The following is a 16,387-nucleotide window of genomic DNA, read 5'->3' on the forward strand; positions in this document are numbered from 1 at the left end:
CATAGCACTTTTTGCAGAAAAAAAATTCAGAACTATGTAAATTTAATGTATGAATTTCATTCACACCAACACCATGTAAATGTTCCTAATAGTTGAACTTATTGATGTAAGCAGAAAAAGTAAACTAGATATGTTCCAAACAAATGACTTCATTTAATTTATGTCATTCCAAACAATGTGATCTTTATTGGTCATTAATAGCCATGGGACTTATTGCCACTTAGGTCTTCTTATTTTCAATATTTTTTTCAAGAAACTCCTTTTCATACAACAGTATGCAACCATCTACATTTGACTATGCTACATCTACTAAAAAAAGTCTAAAATATGAAATTTTGTCATGTGCAGAGAAGAAGATGACAAGCATTGATGACAGCCTTTAGAGTGACAATTATGAGATCCCTGATGTTTTTATTCAACTGGTTCATAATGATAAATTATGAATAATGATAAGTATTTGATGTCCTAGAAAATACCTGTAAAATCTGTTTTAAAATATCCCAATGTTCATTATTGTAGATATCCATTTCTAAGTCAGAGTAGTGAAGAAAACAATGATTATGTTGATTTAGGATAGAAAAAAAGTAAAAATAAAGAAATTCTTTAGACACTATCTCCATAAACATTTGCCATCAGGTAGCTAACCCAGATCCCTGGCTCATGTACATCAGGAATCTTTTTTCTGCTCTAAATTTACACACCTATTCCCTTGGGTGAAAGGCGTCTTCCTGGCAAAAGACCAGAAGGCTCATGGTCCCTTCATCTGGATGCTTCTTAACAGGGAAACAACTTCCTCTTGGGATTCGCCTACTGAGTCTACTCCATTTACCTCTATGAGTCTATCTCCTGCCTTCAGTCTACCATCTTGAATGGCAGCCCCTCTGAGGAGGATGTTTTTCACATATATTGGAGCTGAGTCACCTATTGTTACATCTTGTGAAGTGATGTTGAATCCCAAACCCTCTGTACCTTTCTTCAGCAGGATATTGAACCTCTTGCCTACTTTTTTGGTGTTATAACTACTAATTGCATTTGAACACATTCTGTGGGGCCCGAGCTGGGACTGACGGTGGTATTGCAGAGGAGTGTGTGCACTATGAGGTGGTCCTGGGGAAGCTTCTGTCTGCTCGGGTGGGTGGCTCAGAGCCCAGCACTGTTTACACACCTTTTATCAAAATACTGGCTGTCAGAGCTGTAGTGGCTTGAATAGTAATTGTTTTCACTTTGGGATAGTCGTTCATACTGCTCTTTATTTGCTGCAGGAACCACATGGAACCAACGACAGGTGTAATCATGGCTTGGCGAAACATGTCTGTCGTGCTTGTTCAAATCTTCTATTCTGAAAGTCGCTATCATTAATCCTGACAATGCAATCATTCTCATGAAAAAGGTTTTCTTGTTCAGCTTTACCACTTTTCTCCAATCGTTTTACTAATAACCCCAGGGTTTTGCCACCTCGAGGACTGAAAGGCACTGCATGAATTCCCAGAGTCCCTCTATCGTTGGGGACTTGTATGAGATTTACCATATCATCCAAAGAAAAGCTGGGTGTATTCTCCAAACCAGTGTCAGCATGTCTAACGGGTTCCACATGCTGCTGTTGTCTTCCATCACATCCTGGTGGGTTTCAGAGGTCTCAATCCATAGACAGCAGGCTCCATTTCCTGGGCTGAAGGTGAAGCAGGACATCATGGCAGGAGAGTGTGGCAGAGGGAACCCGCTCATATAATGATCAGGAAGCAGAGCGCCCATTAACTCTTAAAAAGCTGTGTGGTATGTGTCAGATGACTATCCTTTTGTCGTCATGTTACATTCAGCTTTGCAGCTCAAGAATTTCAGCATGAGTACAGAATTGTGTGGATCTTTTCACAGGTTTTTTCCAACTACAAACTTGAATTAGATGTATGAGAATGAACGTAGACCCTCCTTATCCACTGACCACATGAGAAAATCAACTCTTTCAAATGCTCTTAAGATTTTCTGTTGCTGTATTAACTCACCATACAGGCACTGAACCTGGTCCATTGGGGGCAACTATTGCTAAATTTATTTCCAATGATGTAATCCCAATGTCTCCCAAAGTCAGAGTTATTGAGTTTTGAAACTGGAAACAGCCGGCTTTGTGTACTGGTGATTCATCTTGTTATCTTCACCCAGGTGTACATGCAGAGCCTTTGCCCTCTCAGGGTAATTCAGCAATCTTGGGTTTGATGCAAGGCTGGACTCCTGACCCAGATCCTATCAGTTAATACTAACAACTGGTTAGGACTTGTGCCTCAGGAGTTTGAACTTTCTCCTTTGAAGGAACAACAGTGCTACAACTTCATGGCCTTAAAAATCTCCAAAGTCTACAAGCCTTCAAATGGTTGATTCACCAATGATCATACGGTCTGAAAGATGACAGCTGATCAGAAGGCTAATAAGTAGATGCATTCACCTAAAATGCCTTTGCTGTGGCAACTCCCAAAAGGTTAGTTGTAGCAATCCTCCCTCCATCCCAACACACACACACACACACACACACACACACACACACACACACACTCACACACATCGCTCTGCTAAAGAGTTTTAAGAATCAGGTGTATACAAGAACAGTTTTTAAATGTCCTAACAAGGTGCCAAATGAGTCTGTCTTTCTACTAAGCAACAAAGAAATAATCATCATGGATAGGGACTTTAATTGCTATATTATGAATGCTATTATAAATTAGAAACCCAAATATAAATCCATGGCAAAATAAATGATGGTTACTTCATGCATGTTCCTTTACAGAGATGACTCTTTCAAGATATATTTTGGGACGCTGAGAACAGGGAAAATCTACTAAGCTATTGTTGTCATGGGATACAGAAATTTGGTCGATCCTTACCCTTTAGCTGTGTTTCACTGCTTGTTCCGTGGTTTCAATATCGATATACTTTTCCTAATTATAGTGTCAAAATTATTTAGACGTAAACTGGGGTTGCCAGATTTACCAAATAATAAGACAGGATGCTGAGTGGTAACGTTTCAATATGAGGTGTCTCCCAAAAGCTCCTGTCAATGCAGGGATATTCAGAAGTGAAATGATTAGAGGTGAAATGATTAGATCACGAGACCTGTGACCTAATCAGTCAATCCTAGTTTGAATGGACTAACTGAATGGTAAGCAGGTGGGATGTGGAGGGGGTGGGTCACTGGGGGCATGCTCTGGAAGGGCATGTTCTTTCTGAAGCTATTCCCTTTCCTCTCTCTGCATCCTGGCTGTCATGGGCAGAGCAGTGTTCTGTTGCCATGCCCTTCTACCATGATGCTCTACCTCACTTTGGACCCAAAGTAATGGAGTTGGCAGAGCATCGATTGAACTTCTGAAACTGTGAGCCCAAAATAAACTCTTCCTCCTCTAAGTTGGTCTTGTTGGGTATTTTGGTCACAGCGACAAAAAGATGACTAACACACTGAGTTAAACTTGAATTTAAGATAAAAGACAAATATTTGATTATAATTATGTTCCATGTCATTTTTAAAAAATATTTTTAGTTGTTGATGTACCTTTATTATTTATTTTTTTCTTTATTATTTATTTTATACGTGGTGCTGAGGATTGAACCCAGTGCCTCACACATGCTAGGAAAGTGCTCTACCACTGAGCCACAACCCCAGCCTTTGTCCCATGCCATTTTTAAGATATACTAAAAAATTGTTATTTTCTCTGGTACATAAAAGTTGAGAGATGTGTTAGTTTTCTTTAATTAATTGCTGGCATCGAGTCTCAACAGTGTTGGTAGCACTGCATATTGATACAGAAAATAATGCTGAAAACTAGCATTTGTTTGTTTGTTGTTTGGTTTCAGTCCTTGACTTTAGGTCTGACTGGATGGTAGGGTCTATGTGGGCTCTGACTAGTCTGCTGATGTCTCTGCTCTCGTGGAGAAAGCCAATGAATGAATGGCTGGTTGAACTCTGGATCTGCTTCTCCTGCTGCCTCGCTCCTGGGAGACTTCAGATTTCTCTGTGTAAAGGAATGAGCCCATTTGTCCTGATCTTCTAATAAGTCTCCATCTATATCCTTTTCTCTTTGTGCACAGACAGGTTAAAGAAAATAATCCCACTGATCCAAGGAACATTTCCAAGGAGCATGTCCACATCCTAAGGGACATTACTGGCACATTCCAAGAGCTGCTTTGAGCCGGGCCCAGCAAGCTTGTCCTGAAGACACAGTCCTGTTTCTCACCTGCTTGTGCTGCAGGGTCTTCCTCGATTCTTTTTCCTTCCCCTTTGGACTGGCAGCCTGAGCTTGACCACCCAGGTATGAGGATGCTTACTTAGATTTCCAATAGATTAAAAGAAGAACCTTCATACCAACCAACAATATTTATTACTAAATCCACCCTCATTTCTATGTGATTTGACTTTTTGCCTCTTCTATTTCCTGTCCTGATTCTGCCACCACTCTCCTCCTAATATATTTTTAATTTTTAATTTCCATGGCCAATCTTCCTAAAATTTGTTCTGTGTCTAAGGAAGTATTCAATTTCTCCAAAAACCACACAAAGTACTTAATGCCTTAGAAAGACCTCTATTAAGTACAATGTTTTACAATTCAGAACTGCTTTCTTCTGGAACTTCAGGAATATCAGCAATAACATTCAATTACTGTTCTCATTATCATACTCTGGAATCAATGAGAAACATATACTGCAACAGCAATGAATGTAACTTGTTCCTCATTAAGTATGTGCATAGGTAACACTGGCTCAAGATAAACCAGGTTCATCTCAAGTCTAACTGCAACATCAGCTCTTTTATGTAAAACAGTAACACAGTAAAACAGTCCCCCTTCGACAAGGGGGAGCAGTATGTGATAACAAATATTCTGAATATTCAGGAACAAAGTAGACAGAGGATATATGGAAAGTAATTAGAATAGAAAGTATGGAAAAATTCACATTTAATGGCAATGTGGACCGATAATAAAAATCACAAGTGACACTCAGTGATTCAAGATGGTAATTAATAGATCGGAAATGAACATTAGAAAATAGCTCAACTGCTCCGTGATGTTACAAGTCAAGTAAGCCCAATGAGGAGTGACACACTAATGGCAACTCTGAGCTGGTAGTAAAGCAGACACCAAAATCTAAATGTCCTAAATCTAGCCAATGCCAACTTCACTTTATAACACAATGTCTCTCCAAGTGACTGCTCTGATTCCACACTTCAAATGAGACAGTCCTGTGTATGTCATTATAATATGATTTAAGTTTTAGGGGAATTAGGACAAAATTATGGCTCCTAGCTTTATTTATTGCCTCCATCACTTATCTTCCTTTAAAAATTGATTTTAAGAATCACTCATTCATTCATTCTTCTACTGAAGCTCTTCCATGTGCTACACATTGTTCCAGGGCATGAGAATACCACAGTTAATAAAATACCTGAGGCTCCTGACCCGCTACAGAGTGTCACATTGTAAAGACAAAACCATCAACAAGCAAACAAAGTAACTATATGTTTTTGGATTCAGGTAGGTTCTAACATATGTTGAAACCAGACAGTAAAAATGGGCAGGTGAGATTAATGACGTACTTTAGCAAGGGTTACTGAGGAAGGTCACCCAGACAATGTAACACAGGCTTTGATACATGAAGAATGAGAAGATGTCCATCCATCCAGCAAAGACGAAAGGGCAAAGGGAACAAGAGAAAGAGCTTAGTGTATTGGAGAGAGACAAAGAAGTGGCTGACTGTGATGAGCAAAAAAAGGAAGTGTTTCAAAAACCAGCTCAGGGAGGAAGGAAGAAACCTGACTAAGATGGCCTTGAAGATCATGAAGAAAAAGCTAGATGTTATTCCAAGGTCAATGGAAAGTCATTGAAAGACCTGATCTTTTTTATATCTCTGGAAACTTGCTTTCTTGTGAAGAATGACTATAAGAACAAGAATAGGAGTGAAGACAACAGCTAAGGTCCAGGTCAAGGATGACGGTGGCATTAAACAGGATGGTGGCAGTGCAGGAGAGGAAACTCCACAGATACACAGTTTCAAAATAAATTTTAATGGCAGAGCAACAGTATCTCTAAATGGTTCAAAGAGAAGAGGATCAGGAACAATTGCTCATTTTTTGTTTCAAGAAATTAGATTAGTCATGGTACCAGTTATTAGAAAGGAAAAAGTGTGGGGCTCTGGTGATGGATAGGAATTCCAAGTTCCCATATGCCACCTTATGTTTTAGGTGCCTATTAAATATTTAGTTTAGGATGTCAGGAAGGTAAAAGAAAGACCTACAAATCCGAAACAAGGACATCAGCATAAAAACAGCGAATAAAATTCTCATTCATAGGGATGACTAAGCCCAAACTTTACATATGAAGTAGAGGAATTTCCATCAACAAAGACACCTGTCAACAAATTTCTATCCATCATCACAGCACCCAGACCTTTTCCTTTCTAGTAAATGCCATCATGATTACTCTAGTTACTCAACACAAAAACCGAGCAATCATTGCTGATTGTCTCCCTGTCTTTCACTCCCCACATCAAACTATGCAGATCTTGTAGGTACAGGATGAGAAGCAGAAATAAAATACAGGAAATGTGGCCACAATAAACTGAGTCAAGTTTTTCAAGAATGATAGAAGGATCAACTATGATGTCAGCTAAAAGGTAAAGTCAGATGAGTACTGAAATGTATTTATTAGCTTTGAAATATCAGAGCATTACTGGTGTTAATAAAAGCAATTTCACTATAAATCATTTTTTTTTTAATTATATAGTATAGAAAGGTTAAGTTATTTTATGTGCTTATGTATCCTTCCAATCCTATCATGCATAAAACTAAAGTCACATATACATAGGTCCTTTATGTTTAAACACAAAATATAAACGAGAACACGTTACATGCCGTTTGTAAATGCTTTTTTTAAAATAAATTTACATATTCTTTTTGAACTCTTTTATTTTTCATACATGTAGATTTATATCATTATTTTAATGGCAACTTGTTTTGTTACAAAAATTTAACTTTTACTTTTTCCTTTTCTTACATGCAGAACTCATTTTATTCTATTATACCATATACTTCTTCAAGTATATGCCTGAACAATGCTGAGTCTTCAAATGGGAGATATGATGAATAGAGAAATGATGGGAGTGGGGCGGATGGATACAAAGTTTTTTTCTGCCACATCATATTGTCTCTTTTTGTATTGTAAGAATTGTTTGAAATTTGGAAGAACTGTACCCAGAAACAAAATTCATAAATACTTATTAAAGAATTGGGTCTTTTCAAAGGTGATGTTTTAATTGGATTTCTTATCTACTTTTGCATTCATTAATATAAATATATGAGTGGGAATGATTTCTCTTCAGAATCAGAGGATTAAAATGGCTTTGGTGTTTTTTTGGTTTTTTTTTTTTTTTTGTAGTTGTAGAAGGACAGAATGCCTTTATTTTATTTGTTAATTATTATGTGGTGCTGAGGATCGAATCTAGTGCCTTATGCATGCTAGGCAAGCACTTTGCCACTGAGCTACAGCCCAAGATCTTGTTTGTTTGTTTTTTTATTGTTGTTGCTGAGGTTTTTTTTTTGTTTGTTTGTTTTCTGTTTCCATTTACTCCCTAAGTTTGCTTACTTATTTTATCCTACTTTACCCAAGATTTCAACAGAACAGATAGGCTCAAAATTCCCTTTTTAACACCAACCTAGGTATTAGACTCTTATTACTATACATTTTCTAGATTCAACACCTATGATTTTAGACTCTAACACCTAAGCAATTAACAAAGATTTTTGCAGTTCGTACCTTTCAACAAGTAGCTAACGTGGTTATGTAAAATGCATAATCTACCTCCCTCCTTCTACCCTTCACCCTATTTTTATGACCACAACTTTTATTTTCCACTTGTTTTCTTCTTTGACTTATCTATTTTTCTTCAATAAGTCTATTAAAACTTTCTCTGGGGCAATAATAGGTGTCAGTAGGAAACTAAGTAAATCTCAAGAGAAACAAGAATGAGCTCTTCACCCCAAGTAGCCTTCAAAGACCTGAGCCTGTTATGTTCATGCCTAAAAGAAACTCAGACTTCACAATGGAGACAAAGACACAGAAGAGAAATCACATTTGGGCCCCACAGTGAAGCACAGTTGACAGAACTAAAACCTTGTGTCCAGATACTTTGGACAGGTACCTGAGGCTTTGAACTGCTTAAGAGATGTCAGACCAAGGCACAATCACAAGAGTGCTAAGACCCCTGTTTCATACTTTCCTCTTTTTTCTTCCAACACAGGCAACCCAGGGGATCACAAAGTCGGATGCCCTCCAATGTTTTTTTGTTTTTTTTTTTGTTTTTTTGTTTTTTTTGGTATACACGAATATTTTTAAAACTTTTGAATTTGCTTCCAACATTTAACACAAGGAAATGTTATATAAAACACTGAGACTTACAGGTTCTTTTGAACCGGCAGCACTGAGACAGTTGTCCAACCTAAGGACACTGGGCTGCAGCTGAGTAGCAGCTGCTTCTTACGTGCAGCAAGAGCAGCCCTTCACAGTGCTCCACGACCTTCCTCCTCATTCTTGTCACCTGCACTCTCACTGTAAGCATGTGGGTTTATGACCTTTCAAACGAAGCATTGCCAAATTGCCTCTAATAAAGATTTAGCAGCTTTGCCAGAGTAAATGAGAATTTTCTTTTTTAAAATTCATTCTTGTCAACCAGAAATTTGGGCTTGGGCTGTGATCTAAACTTTCCCATGAGCTACCTGAGCAGGGTACAATCTGACCCTCTAGTGTCTGACTGTCCCAGACATCTGGGAAAGCTAGAAACAAGACAGAAAGGAAGGGAGCTGGAGAACACAATGAACCCTGCACAATGAACTCTCCTCGGTCTCTCCTACTCTACTGGCCATGTTGGCACTCTAAATGCATCACAGCTTGCAAATCCATAGCTGAAAGGCTTCTTCCTGAAGGATGAGCATTCTGGTGGGATTTTCAAAGATTCATAAATGCTATGAAAAAAATCAAAGACAGACCAGGTGTGGCCTACTTCTGTAATTCCAGTGACTTGGGAGGCTGAGGCATAAGGATCACAAATTTGAAGCCAACCTCAACAACTTAATGAGATCTTGTCCCAAAATAAAAAAAATAAATAAATAAAAAAGGCTGAGGTTATAGCTCAGTGGTAGAGCACCTTTGGGTTTAATCCTGGTACTGGAAGAAAAAAAAAAAACGACTGGATTTATTAGAATTGTAGTATTTCACAGTTGATTTTTTTTAAAGCAGTATGAAAGATAGCTTGGAACAAGAGAGGTCCTCAAAATGCTTCCTGACTATCATATCCATGGTGGGCTCAGCTCAACATCAGAACCAAGGCTACACCGATTGCAAAAACATACTCGAGATATTTGCTAATTACTTTCATTCACTGGTGCAAGGACAAGAGAAATATGAAATGATCCTAGTTATGATGTATCTTATACAACAACATGAAGCCTGAGGTACCTGTCCCAGAGAGCACAGCCACCCCTCATTGTGTGGAAGCACAAGGGCAAAGCAATGGGCACGTCCCAGATTACCTCACACAGCCGGATGAGCACAAATCCAGGAATGTTATACTACACTTATAAAACTGAACTTCACACACACACCAAAAGTCAAACCATTAAGTCATTATCACATTTAAAACCAAAGAGTAGGACATTAACCAGCCAAAGAAAACACACACCAGTCCCAGAGTGGGACTGGGGGAGAAGAAACACAGCAGGGGCCTGCACTGGACGCACTTGAACTTAGGATGAAACTAATGTTAAAGCTGCACCAAAACAAATGGAATATTATTTACAAAGAGGTGTGGCTGCAATTTATGCATGTGAGCCAGGAAAGGCTGCCCTCAGGTGCTTCTAAATGCGTACTTCTACCTAAAGAAGGTTTCTTTACTTCCCAATTTACTCTAGTAGATCAATCTGTGTGAACAGCACATTTACATACTCTATATTCACCAGGAGTTTGTGTCTAAGAAAAGAGAATAACTAATGTGCTGGTGGCTTCCATGGGTCTAATTCTAGATTATAAAGGGAATTCATGGGAAAATGGCACTTGACTGGTAAGAACTGGATTTGTAGAACTTTTCTGTGATGCACAGGGAGTTGCTCCTCCACTGATTCCATCACAACTATTTCACTTTTAAGACAAAAAAGAGAAACTCCAGGCAAGTGAAAGTCGAAGCCTGGGCATGATAGGCACCAACTTGGATTAGTAAGGAACTTCAATTTACCTTTCTTCTTTCATGTCTCTTTCATCTGCTCTTGCTAATGACCTCCAATCACTTCATTTCTCCTTCCTGTCCTTTTCCCAGACCCTTGGTCATGCTTGAATGCTCAGTTTTCTTCAGAGGAAATGACTTACATACAAATGTTGCAAAGGGGCAGCATGTCAGCATGTCTGCAAGATAAAACCTTGAACTTAATTCTGAACCACACTTACCAAGGGACAATTTCTTCTCCACGAGAAAAAGCAGAGGGCTTCAAATATTTAAAGAGTTACTGTGGCCAGGCATGGTGGCACATATCTGTGTTCCCAAAAGCTCTACAGGCTGAGGCGGGAGGATCACCAGTTTCAAAGCCAGCAACTTAGCAAGGCCCTCAGCAACTTGACAAGATCCTCTCTCAAAATAAAAAATTAAAAGGGCTAGGGATGTGGCTCAGTCATTAAGTACCCCTGGGTTCAATCCCCGGTACAAAAAAAAAAAAAAGGAGAGAGAGATTGTACAGAAGTTGATTGACCATTTTATGGACCATTTAATTCTGGAAGGCAAAAATAGATCCAATGGGTAGAAGTTACAGGCAAGCAGATTATAATTAGCAAGTTAAATTTCTTCAAATACAGAAATATATTTGAGGGTCCAAAGACCCTCTGGTTCCTACTTGTCCCAGGCATCTGGAAAAGCTGGAAAAAAAAGATAGAAAAGAAAGGAGGTGGAGAACCTACTGAACTCTTCGCCCACAAAGTTTTTCACATCTCGGGCTGGGGTTGTGGCTCAGCGGTAGAGTGCTTGCCTGGACCTTGGGAGGCCCTGGGATGGATCTCAGCACCACATAAAATAAATAAATAAGAATAAAGGCATTGTGTACAACTAAAAGAAATAAATATTTTAAAGAAAAAAAGTTTTTTACATCTCTACTATTCTGTTGGCCATCTTGCCACCCTAAGTGCATTACAGCTTTCCAACCTACAGGTGAAATGCTTCTTCCTGAAGAATAAGCATTCTGGTGGATTTTCATAGACTCATAAATGCCAACTCATGGATTTGTTAGCATTTTATAGCTGGTGTAAAGTTGTAATGAAGATACCGCCTGGTAGTGAACTCCCTGTCATTGGACATGTTCACAACAGATTTGAAGTTATTTTTTTTTCAAAAAGATCTGAAAAAATTCCTTTCAGAAAAATGATGGAGGCTAAGCCAGCAGTGGCTAGGGGACGGATGAGACCATCTAAGGAGTCTATGTTACAGGAGCAGCTTTTTCACAAGTAATACACACAGCCATGCATGCTCGTTTGAAGAGGCAAGCTGGCCTAGGAAGAAGGAAGCTGGAAAAGGAGCCTATTCCTAGCTGAAGAAGCTGAGTTTACATTATTAACCACAGAGTAATAGGACATGGGTGCCCAACTTAATGGCAGTTTGTATTTCTTTTCACAAAGCTACATATGCCCTACTCTAATAAAGAATTTAGAATTTTAGTTTTCTGCTTCTTGTAAGGAGAATAAAATGAAAGGAAAAATCACCTCCCTTGCACACCCTCCAACCCAATGTTTGCCTGGGCATCTGAAAAGCATATAAAGAGCTTCTACAAAACGTTGTCCTGCAGTTAATCCCCTCCTTGACCAAAATATCTATAGCTGGCAAAGATTTAGGAAAAGACTAATAAGAGGATTTGAGAAAGTGAACTCAGATTATTGTTTCTGAAACTTAGTGTTGGCTCTTGGGAAAAGGTTGGTCAATCCAAAAGAAAGATGGTGGAGAAGGATGGAAAACTTACTGATTTGGCTGCTGAAAATGTACTGATACTTTCTGCAAGACCATGTTATTATTGCCCTATTGCTGCTATCTTTGAAATCTGTGAATCTCTGTCATTCAAAACGTTAATCATAACATAATGCTGATATTTGGGCATCATGGCTATTCTTGTTCTCTGGGCTCTTATGCCCCAACTCACCACAGCATTTTCTCTAGCATCAGGAGTATTGTTCTGACAACACTGCTAACTTTTACATTTCCTTGTTTGGAACTCTCTAAAAACAAAAGCAAAGGGGAAAACTAGCCATGCAATTCACAGAAGCAAAAAAAAAATAAATAAAAATAAAAATAAAAAATAAAGAAGAAGAAGCTATGGATCTTTTTAGTAGGACATATACCTTGCAGTTCACTCATCTGCTTCCCCTGTCTTGAGAAGGTAGGAGTAAAAATAACTTCAAGTTCACATCACCAGTGTTTTCCATGATGCCATTTCACATGGTCCAAACCCACTAATGTGCCTCCTCTCTGGCACACAAATCACCCACCATACCAATACCCAAGATTAAAGAAAAGGAAATCTGCCCAAGAAAGCAAGCCACAGCAACACTTGCTATCTACTCTCAGCGAGGTTAATTTGGAATGAGGAATGTAAAATAGGTTCACGGAAATTTATATAGTTCTATGGATTGAAAATGGTTTGTCCCCGAGAGTTCAGGTATTATAAGCTTGGTCCTCAGTGTAGCAATCAAGAGTAAACGGGCCCTTTAAGAGGTGGGGCTTACTGGGAGATCATTGTGTCATTGCAGGTGCTATCTTCTGACAGAATTAAGGTAGGCTTTTTAAATTTTTTTTAGTTGTAGATGGACACAATATCTTTATTTTATTTATTTATTTTTATGTGGTGCTGAGGATTGAACCCAGTGCCTCACGCACATGAAGCAAACACTCTACCACAGAGTTACAACCACCCTCCCCAAGGTAGTTTGTTTTTTTTTTTAACTGGACACCACTGTGAGTTCCCACAAAAGAGATTGCTATAAAACAGGAAGACTGCCCTGGTGTCTGGCTTCCTGTCTTGCCATGTGATATCTCCTTCACACACACAAACTCCTATCATGATCCCATAGGCCAAGAAGTGACATAGCTTAGAAGGACCTTCACTAGAGCTGGTACCATGTTGTGCGGATTTTCTGCTTGAAAAAGTGCTAGTTAAATAAATCTCTTTTCTTTACTAATATCCAGCCTCAGGTACATCATTATAGCAACAGAAGGCAGACCAACACACAGAGTTTCAAAGTACCTTCCCACAAAACATTTATTAATTATGAAGGGGAAAATAGTGATTCTAATGTAGAGAAGCCTGCAGACACCATCCAAACCATGTGATTAATGTTATTCGCCTTCAATAATGAAACAAATCAATGTCTTGTGCCTTCCAAATTAAAGTACTGAGAAAAACACATGCTTCTTTGGTATTCTTGCAAAAAAAAAAAAAAAATGTTCTTACCAAACCTGAGTCTAATCATGAGGAAACAAATGAACCCAATTTGAAATATATTCTAAAAAACAAAACTGACTTAGCAGTTTTCAGAAATTTTCTAGGTGGTTAAAGGGGAAGGCAGACAGGTTGGCTGATTGAAGGAAGTATGATAGAGTAAAAAGAACTTAGGAAATAGAACAAATAAATGTAATCCAAGAAAGACTGATGAAAAGGTGAACCAAGAGCACAGATTAAAGAAAAATACTGAACCAATGTTAATATCCAGATTTTAATTATGTACCATTATAGAACAGAATGTCCTTGTTTTTAATGTATACACAATAAAATATTTAGAGTTGAAGGAACATCATATCTATCATTGATTTCCAAATTTTCAGAAAATATACATACACACTTATATACATATGTGTAAATTGAGTAAAGAGAGAAAAACTGATCAAGTAATCTGAGAAAAGTATATAGGAATTCTTCCTAACAATTTCTGGCAATATCACTGTAAATAAGAAGGTATTTTTCAAAGAGAAAAGAAGAAAAAAAAAAAAAAGAACAAGCCAAGTGGACCTAAACTTTTGAAGGAAGAAGCCGGAGAAGAAAAAGGAATGTAGACACCCCCATCCACGCCCAACACTAAGAAGCACTGCAAATTCCTGAGTTTCCCTGAAGGATATTATGGGAGACACTGACAGCAAGCTCCCTTAGAGAACCACGATGCCTCCAAACCCCCAGAGCCTAGCACAGGGCCTGGCAGAGGAATGACTGGGCAGACTAGGGGCTCAATGGACTGCAAGAAGTAACTGGAAAGAAATGGAAAGAAAGCATGGACAAGCCCCCATTGGTGGCACTCCATCTGCAAAGCAGGTGGAATTGCTTGGTGCAAGGACAGGTAGAAGACATCTGAAGGGAGAGTGAGATATAGCCCTACTCTCCAGTGTTCATTTCACTTAGGGGAAAAGGGAATGGAGCATGTACCATTGCATTGGCCTAAAATGGCCCAGTTCCTCTGAACTGAGGGAGAAAGGGTATAATGTTCCAGGTACTATGTGTCCCAGAATGCAAGGTCTCTGTTGGATCATGCATAAACTATTTCATGTACTGAGATAAGAAGAAATGAAAACCAAGATGCCCAAGATAACAGTAAGAATTGAAATAGCTCCTTATTCGGTAAATCTTTCATCATGAAAACAATGTCTCATTACATTCTGTTCTTACTTCCCAAACCAACTAGTACTTAGTTTTTTCAAATTCACATTGACTCTGCACATGGGATCTGAAATTGAAATCACTTTAATTATCAAAGTTCAAGACAGTCTGTTTAAGAGATGAAAAAAATATAGCATTGCTTCAAAAATGTAGCTAATTCAAGATTGTTCAAACAGATTAACTTTCCAGAGAAATTAACTTCAGAATAGAGATGAAGGAAAAAAAAATACAATCTATAGGTCACTCAAGTGTAAGTTTTAGGGAATGTTCCTATAACTCACAGAAAATTGGGAGCTTAAACAAATGTGCTTTTACTCACCACCAAGATACAATTTCATAATCATGAACACTATGCCATAATATTCCAGAGAAAAATTAAAGTAAACCATGGCACATAACAAAAGGCAGGACTCCACATTTCAAACCTGATTTGCATATTAATTCAAATAGGAGCCTCTTTGCTTTAATAAGGAATATAATTTTCAAAGCCTCTTTAGCTAAGACTGCTATGCTTGTTGGTAGAGACCTATTCGCCAATTTATATAAAAAGATGCACTTAGGGTAAACCCAAAGCATAATGGGGCAGGGGGTAGAGAGGGAGGCAAAATACCCTAATCAGTAAATAATGTGCCATGAGCCCTTAGAGGAACTGGGAATAGTTGCACAGCTTCTCCCTCTTCTTCTTTACTTGCCATGACTGAGAGGTCAATTCGTTTTCCGGTATAACTCAGTTCTTCATCCAATTTAATTAATAAGGACAGATATTTAGCTCAATCCTGGAGTCAGCTTCTGCAATCAGTTTCTCCCTTACACCTCCCAGCTTCCCATTTCTCCTGCCAAAGCTGCCCCACCTTGCTCATGGGAGAAGGTATGCAGGTCATACTTCCCTCTAGGCTCCTCCCAGGAATGAATACTGTCTGCCCAACCTAAAAGTTACCAGGTGAACCCACAGAAGCCAAGAGTCATCCTCTACATCTCTTGGGTTCAAGCGTCTCTCCTGTCCCAGACAGAGTCTTATCCTGGGCTGTAAACCAGATAAAGTCACAAGGACTCATGGTGATTCCCAAGGTCTGCTTTGAGAGTTCTAGAAGAAATCCTTCCTTCAGTGGAGCCCACAGAACCTCTGAACTATATGTAATAGGTTGATAGCATGGTATTCCTACTTCCATCATTCTCAGTCAATCCATCTTCCCAATTCTCTGCCCACTCTCATTTCTCCATGACAGATGCATGCCTGTGGCCACCCCCGGGCTGCTCTGCACTGGGATGATACTGGTTCATCAGTCAAAAATCAAGACATTGCCTATTTTCATCAGAAGAGGAAGTAGGGACACTGGACCAAAGGATAGTGTGACAGTTTTAGAAATCTGAGCCTCATACTGGTCATCAGCTACCAGTATGTTATCACCAATGAAAAATGCATAAGCTTAGCTTCTTGGTCCCCACCCTCTGGTTCTTCTTACCTTTGGTTCCATTGAAATGAAACTGTGGGTTCCTCTGCTCGAGAGAACTGACCTTTTAATCGTCCTGCTATGGTAGAAGTGGTAGTAGTCCTTCAGGGCCCCAATCTGCAAAGGCAAGGTGGGAGGGAAAGCACAAAAGAAAGATGTTAAAAGTTTAAAACAGTCTTCTGCTTCCCTGTTTTTCATTAAAATAAGAACACAAAACAAAAAGAGGTCTATAAATTAT

At 38.8% G+C, this 16,387-nt stretch overlaps 1 protein-coding gene across 6 annotated transcripts in view; it reads right to left on the reverse strand.

Annotated features, from left to right (window-relative positions):
* The window catches only part of Pcsk5 (proprotein convertase subtilisin/kexin type 5), a 432,587-nt gene that overhangs the window by 374,564 nt on the left and 41,636 nt on the right, over nt 1-16,387 (reverse strand). For all 6 annotated transcript variants that reach the window (XM_078047476.1, XM_078047475.1, XM_005324113.5 and 3 more), the window contains exon 2: nt 16,162-16,266. In XM_078047476.1, the coding sequence (XP_077903602.1) occupies nt 16,162-16,266 (105 nt within the window). The remainder of the gene's footprint in view (nt 1-16,161; nt 16,267-16,387) is intronic.

Source organism: Ictidomys tridecemlineatus, chromosome 4 (assembly GCF_052094955.1).
Source record: "Ictidomys tridecemlineatus isolate mIctTri1 chromosome 4, mIctTri1.hap1, whole genome shotgun sequence".
NCBI lineage: Eukaryota > Metazoa > Chordata > Mammalia > Rodentia > Sciuridae > Ictidomys > Ictidomys tridecemlineatus.